The sequence below is a fragment of the Heterocephalus glaber genome, unplaced genomic scaffold (assembly GCF_053883595.1).
Source record: "Heterocephalus glaber isolate CG9 unplaced genomic scaffold, H.glaber_assembly_v1.0 deba00001444, whole genome shotgun sequence".
In the NCBI taxonomy this organism is placed as follows: Eukaryota; Metazoa; Chordata; class Mammalia; order Rodentia; family Bathyergidae; genus Heterocephalus; species Heterocephalus glaber.
The window spans coordinates 10,719,677-10,726,856 of NW_028258297.1; the positions used below are offsets into that span (position 1 = coordinate 10,719,677).

Consider the following 7,180-nt stretch of genomic DNA (forward strand, 5'->3'; position numbering starts at 1 on the left):
GCCCCCGCGCTTCCCGGCGTTCCCCCACCTCCCGGCACTCTGAGGGGCCTGCACTAGCAGAGTGGCGGCCCGGCCCCCGCACTGCGGTGAGGCCGGCGGGTAGGAGTCGCGGCGGACGGCGCGCGGTCCCCCCCCCGCGGGTGGCGGGCAATGGTGCAGGCCACCGGGGCAGCTTCGGGTCCGGCTCCGGGCGCTCCAGCTTCTCCAGCGGGCCGGGCGAGCGCCAGTGCAGCGGCGGGGCGAGTGAGTGCGGCGAGCTGCCCGGGATGGGGCCGCCGGCCGGCAGGGCCACCTGCGGCCCCGGGGAGGGTCCCCGTGGCGAGAGCGGGAAGGGGTGCCCGGGAACCCCAGGCCCAACTAGGGCAGTGGGCAGAGAGGCGGGGACCGCACGCAGGGAGCCCCGGCTGCCGAGAGAGGGAGCAGAAGGGGTGGCGAGGCGCAGGCCAGGGCGCGCGGGGCCTCCAGCGCAGTCCACCCTTTTGCCTGTCTTCCCCTATCCTGGGCATTTGATCACCCTCCTTTCCAGCAGGACTCGCAGAGCGGGTATTGTAGCTTCTGGGTGCCTGACACCTCCCCTGCCTGCTCTCCGGACCCAGAGCTCAAAAACTTTTGCCCCACCCTCTTCTGCGCGGAGGGCGGGACCGGGCCGGAGGGGCGGGGCCGGCTTTCCGAGGGAGTCTGCACGCTCCCCAGCTGCGGGCCCCAGATCTGTTGGGGTGCTGTGGACACCGCATGCTGGGCGAGTGCCCTGGGGAAAACAGGGCCTTCTCCCATCCCTACCCGCTGCACACAGTCCTCTCAGGCCTGTCTCTTTCCCGGTTCCCACGCACGCCAGGTGACACGCAGAGCTGCCACCATGGTTCAGCAGGTGCTCTACCGGGCTCTGGTGTCCACCAAGTGGCTGGCGGAGTCCATCCGGAGTGGCAAGCTGGGGCCCGGCCTGCGCGTGCTGGACGCGTCCTGGTACTCACCGGGCACCCGGGAGGCCCGCAAGGAGTACCAAGAGCGCCACGTGCCCGGCGCCTCCTTCTTTGACATAGAGCAGTGCCGGGACACGGCGTCGCCCTACGAGATGATGCTGCCCAGCGAGGCGCACTTCGGGGACTACGTGGGCCGCCTGGGCATCGGCAACGACACGCACGTGGTGGTGTATGATGGTGACCAGCTGGGCAGCTTCTATGCTCCCCGAGTCTGGTGGATGTTCCGTGTGTTTGGCCACCGCACGGTGTCAGTGCTGAATGGTGGCTTCCGGAACTGGCTGAAGGAGGGACACCCGGTGACATCTGAACCTTCACACCCAGAGCCTGCTGTTTTCAAAGCTACACTGGACCGGTCCTTGCTCAAGACCTATGAGCAGGTCTTGGAGAATCTTAAATCTAAAAGGTTCCAGCTGGTGGATTCACGGGCCCAAGGGCGGTACCTGGGCACAGAGCCAGAGCCAGATGCAGTAGGTAGGTGGTCCATGGGGAGGACGGGGTAAGGATGGCTGGCACCTTCTCTGGGTTTTGCCCTCAGGCTTCCTACATAGGTCTGAGCCTTTCCATCTGTAAAATGAGAGGGTGGACCTTAGCCTAAAGGCTGTGTCAGCTCTGATGCATGAGGACCTATGTATGTGTGGCCCTGGCCATGTGCTAACATGTGACCCAGCATTAGCAGAGTTTCCACCAATGCACACACCCAGGCTCCAGGTCCCCCCATGCACTAGGGTGTATCAAAGGGCGTCATGTCATGCCCCTGAGCCAGCATTTGCATCACTGACAGATGCCTCCCAAGGGCACTCCTGCTTCTCGAGTCTCTAAGAAACCTTTGCAGGTGGCAGCAGTGCCATTCCCCAGCCCCTGCCTTCCCAGCTCCCCTGGGTCCCAGACTGGTGTTTGCCAAGGGCAGCCTGGTTGATAACCTTTCTGAGCAGCTGCAGCCTGTTTACAGTTGTCTGAGTTGTTAATAGCAGCTGCTAGCTCATGCCAAATGCTTGGCACTGTATCATCCCTTCCAACAAGGTGTAGAAGCCACTTGTTTGATGGCAGACGCAGGATTTGCACCCAGGACTTACTTGTTTCAAACCAGTGCTCTAACTTAGGTGTACCCCATTCTGTCCTACCTCACCTCCTGGAGCTCAGAGGGAGTCCCTTCTGCCAGACCTTCCAGAGAAATGGCTCTTGAGTCTCCTCTTATGGAAGGGGAGGCTGGAGGTGTTTACATTACTTGAGGGGCAGGGGCAGTCTCAGAAGAGGAAGCACTGAGTTCTAGAAACTCCTGCCCAGAGTGAAGCTTAGGTTCTTCCCTTCTTGGGCACAGGGCACAGGACTGGTGGCCAGCACTTCCTGGGTGGCTCTCTCCTCAGTCAGAGCCCCTCTGCAGGATCTAACTCCAGTGCAACATTTTGCCTAACTTGTTGCAAAATGTCTCTTCCTTTGTGTGCCTCTGATGGAGAGAATAGAATGCTGGGAAAGCTGTTTTGCAGTCTTAGAGCTGCAGGCTCGGAAACAAAGGAGAGACTGAGGCACAAAGAGGCAAGGGCAGTTAAGGCCACACAACCCATTAGTGGCAGAGCCAGCAGAGTGCAGGGCTCTGCCCTCCCTGCCCAGCTTTTTCCAGCCCCCTGCTTTCCTTGCTTGGCCTGCTCTCTGAACGTCTGGAGTGAAAGATTCAAGTTCATCTGGCACCTTCCAGAGACTGCTGGCACAGGACACTCACTGCCCCCTCCTGGCGTTGGTTCAGGCACCTTCTCTTCTTGGGACTTAGGCTGCCCTTGGGGGAAAAAACTGTGGAGTTAGTTCTCTAGCTGTTTCCCAGCCTGCTTGGAAGCCAATTGAGAAATAAGTGATGCCGGGCCCAGCTATATCATGCCCATTATACAGATGAGGAAACTGAGGCACAGAGAGGTGAAATAGCCTACTCCTGGTAATGTCTTCTGAGAGCCCTGAATTCTGAAGTCTGACTCCTCTGTGGCCCTACCCCTACCTCCTCCAGTTTCCAGAGAGCTTCGGAGAGCATCGATTCTCACTTCAGCACGGCACCCACTTTGTGCTGTGATCTTAGTCCAGTTGCTCGGCCTTGGGTTCCCCTGTCGTAAAATGATCAGAGTCCTGTCACCCTACCCACCTGGGCGTGTGTGCGCTTATTTAAATGCAGCAGTGACTGCAGTTTTGAGGCAATAAGGAACTGTTCAATGTCCAGGGCCATCGAGAAAGGCCTAGGGGACATGCCGCCTTCTTCCCTCATTCTCTACGAGGACTCGCTGCTTCCTACATTAAAGGGTTGGGGACACAAAGGCACATATGGCTCTGACAGGTTCATGGTCCCCAGTTGGGGATGGGGTAAAGGAGGCACCTATTGGCTCAGCAGTCCAGAGGTAAAACAGGGTGGGGAGGCCTTGAGGACAGGGAGGGACCTTCAGAGAGTGACCCCAAGGAGGAGCTGGGAACAGGGCCTGAGAAACCTGAGGGCACTTCCTACCCACCCAAGGCCTTAGTGTAGTGTCCCCGCCCTGCGGTCCTTTGGAAGGGGTACAGGGTAGAAATCAGAGGGACCCGAGTATGCATCTAGGTGTGGCACTTGTCTGTGGCCGTGGGGAATTGTGCCTTATCAGAGTGATGGGGCAAGAACAGTGGCAGGAGCTTTTCTGAACATTGATCTCTTTGTCTCTGCCTGGGGGGAGGCTGACCCCAATAGACACTGTGCTCTGCAGAGCCCTTCCTATGTAGTCTCAAGTGGAGGGGACGGGCCAGGCTTGGTCCCATTCTGCAGGTGGGCCTAGGAGAAGGGGTTTCTCCCCGAGCCAGGCAATGTGACCAAACTTTGACCCCAGGTCAGCAGGCATCAAAGCCGGGCTGCTCCCCAAGGCCACTGCTGTGGGTGGGGTGAGCTGTGGCAAACACGGGAACTGGGGAAAGGTCGCTGCACCATGGTGTTGCTGGGTGTTGCTTCATGGAACCAAGGAACACTCTGCCTGGGTGCCCGCCCCGGGCTGGGTTCCCTAGCGACTTTAGGAGGAAAGCCCAAAAGGCCAATCAGGTTTCCTGACCTTGAAAATCCAAACCTATCCACAGCCTGAGGCATGTAAACTCACCAATTTGATTTATATTTTCTTTGCCAAAACTAGAATGCAAATTCCTAGACCTGAGCAGTTGAGGTATAAGAGGTCATCTCATCCGTAATCCTGCCTCAATTTCCTTTTCCAAGGAGGCTCAAGGTTGCAAAGAACACAGACTTTGGAGTCTGACCGACCTGACTTCGCATTCTCTTGCTGTGTGTGTCACTTTTCTCTTGTTGCTGAGACAAAATACCTGACACCCAAAGTTAAAAGGGAAGGGGTTTGTTTGGCTTACAGTTCATAGAGGTTTCAGTCCATAATCAGCTGACTCCAGGGCAGGGATGGCAAACAGTCATCACAGAGGAAAGAACATGGGGCAGACAAGGTCAAAAAGGCAGCAAGGGACCTTAACAGTGTCTTTCGGCTCCTTTTGTCTTATTCAGGCTACCAGGGATCAGGGCAGTGCCAAACTCTGAATGTGTAGTAGTTCAGTAATCACACGCCCTTAATCCTGGCATCACACATTCCAGATTTAGCTACTTTTGAGAAAGACTGCACAAGGCTTTGAGGGGACATCTAGACTCAGCTACAACACTGTGTGTGCTGAGGAAGTTACCTCCCCTCAATGAGCCCCATACGGGTTCCCCATCAGGAATGGGAGAATGTCGGCAGCTTTGTGAGGCTTGAAGGAGACAAAGCTCCCCAGAGAACCCACTGATTGTCCAGGTCTGGTGCCAGAGAGTCCTAGAACTGAGGTGTGTGGGTGTGGAGGAGGGGCTACCATGAGGTGAAGCTGAAGATGGGCATGCAGCAGCAGAAGGCCCTGCTTCCAGCCCCAGGACCTTTCTCCCAGTCAGCTTTCCTCCAGGGCTCCTGCCCAGGCTGACTTCGCACTGCACTGGCTGCCAGTCGTTTCTGCGCATTGAAATTGCCCAGGCAGGGCCCCAGCCCCCTAGCTGCAGCCTCAGTGCCACAGAAGCCCTGACTTCTTTCTATCTGGGATGTGGGGGGAGGAAACCAAACAGTATTCGGATGTTTGTGCTTCTAAATACACTCCAACCCAGCCCCCCCCCCCCCCCCCCCCCCGCCTGCATGCTGATTGCTGACCACATAAAGCTGGGTTTCTTGAGGAAGAAAGTTCTGGAAACTGGCAGATCAGCTGCTTTTCATAGCAGTGTGAGTCTTATCTGTTCTCAAGTTAAAGTCTCCAGACAAAAAAGATGAGATTTAAACAGGAAGATATCGCTGGAGTTCACAAGTTGGATGTCTGTTCAGTCAGAGAAACTCTTGTGGAATTGTTTTTGTCTGGGCGAGGGCCTGGGACATTTCTGGCTTGAGTGTGCACCTGCTGTGTACTTGGGGTCACTTAGGGGCTTTTATGTGCAGTGGGTAAACTTCCCCAGGTGTTTGTGAGGTTTGAGGGGTCTCTCTCCCCATTAAACAGGAGGGGTGACTGAGGCTCAGAGGGGCAGGGCCTGCCTGGCTGCATACTGCTGCAGATGGCTCCAGCATGTGGCTTGGTCACTCCAGGCAGATCCTTTCCCTCCCACTCCTGTCATCAGGGCCTGCTCTCCCCCATAGGCTGGGTTTAATGTGGTAGTTGGATTTGGGGAGGAAGCAGAGCCCAGAAAGATGGAGGTAAACCTGAGTGGGGTCCCCTCCCAGTGCCCAGTGTCTGTGGTGCAGGGTGCCTGGGAAGAGCAGCAGCCTGGGCATGCAGGGCACCTGACCACGGCTGGGGTCCTGTGGGTGGGCCGGCCTCAGTAGTCCATGCTTTTCTGTGTCATTTCCCCCATGCTCACAGGCATACTCTTATTCCCATTTTACCCTCAGGGAAACCAAGGCTTAAGGTCACCCAGCCAGCAAGTGGTAGAGCTGGGACTTGAACTTATGTCTAACACCAGGTCACACACGCACTCTTCACAACTGTGTGCCTCACAGGAAAACCAGGGAACCAGTGTCATCCTCTCCGGGTAGCCCTAGGTGAGCCATTTGGTTTTGTAAAGCCCAGTGTATTCACTTGTCAGGTGGAGTGACATCATGCTGGATTTATGATAAAGTCATCTAGCATCTGTCTTCCTGGATTCTAATCCCCCCGAGGACCGGGCCTCTGTTTCTCTTTCACACGATGTTCTCGGCAATCACCACAGCACAGAGCATCTGCAGCAGTTTGTCCTATTTGCTGTTTTCCACAATCCCTTGAGGCAGGGCTGTACCACTGTGTCATTTTACAGACAGCAAAACTGAGGTGTAGAGAGGTTTGCCCAAGGAAAAGCCTAGTGAAATGGTTAGCTAGTTGGGCGAGCCAGTGCTCAAACATGCCCCTGACTTCCTGAGCAGTATGATTTCAGACATCCCTCCTTCAAGACAGGCTTTAGAAGGGGGTGCAGGTGTTTTAAGACTTGAGCATCAGCATCAGGGGTGAGACTCAACTGAGCGCCAGAAAGCGCAAAGGCATTATTTCTATTTGCAAAGCTCCCTGTGCTGGTCATGGCTGCTGGCAGCTTCTGGGTCTCATTAGTCCCCACCCTCCCCATGCCTTCCCTGACCGATGTCCTCTGTCCCTCCCCAGGACTGGGCTCGGGCCACATCCGTGGCTCAGTGAACATGCCCTTCATGGACTTTCTGACCAAGGATGGCTTTGAGAAGAGCCCCGAGGAGCTGTCCGCCATGTTCCAGGCCAAGCAGGTGGACCTCACCCAGCCCCTCATGGCCACATGCCGCAAGGGCGTCACCGCCTGCCACATCGCCCTGGCTGCCTACCTCTGTGGCAAGCCTGATGTGGCCGTCTATGACGGCTCCTGGTCGGAGTGGTTCCGCCGGGCACCCCCGGAAACCCGTGTGTCCCAGGGGAAGGGCGGGAAGGCCTGAGCAGCTCTGTCCTCTGTGCACTGTCTCACCCACCTGCCCCAGGTTAGTGACCCCGGCGTGACCTGCAGCTGGTTCTTAGGCAAAGGAGATTGACACATTTTTTAGAATTTCTGTGCAGAGCTTGCTGTTCCTCAAAGCACTGGAATAAACTGCCTTTTCTGAGTAGCTCATCTGCCTGCCTCTCCCGAGTTCTGCACTGGCTCCCTCCCTCCCTCCCTCCCCTTCACATTCCTTATACTCCACCAAGGAAAGAAGCTCCCAGCACCCTGTGGG

The 7,180-nt window shown here is 56.7% G+C and overlaps 1 protein-coding gene across 1 annotated transcript; it reads left to right on the plus strand.

Moving 5' to 3' along the window:
• The first annotated feature begins 112 nt into the window (after window positions 1–112).
• Tst (thiosulfate sulfurtransferase) lies at window positions 113–7,077 on the plus strand. The gene is made up of 3 exons (XM_004845677.4): window positions 113–243; window positions 836–1,451; window positions 6,609–7,077. Exons 1-3 carry the CDS (start codon window positions 151–153, stop codon window positions 6,905–6,907), a joined length of 1,008 nt encoding a protein of 335 aa, XP_004845734.2. The 5' UTR covers window positions 113–150; the 3' UTR covers window positions 6,908–7,077.
• The last annotated feature ends 103 nt before the right edge of the window (window positions 7,078–7,180 follow it).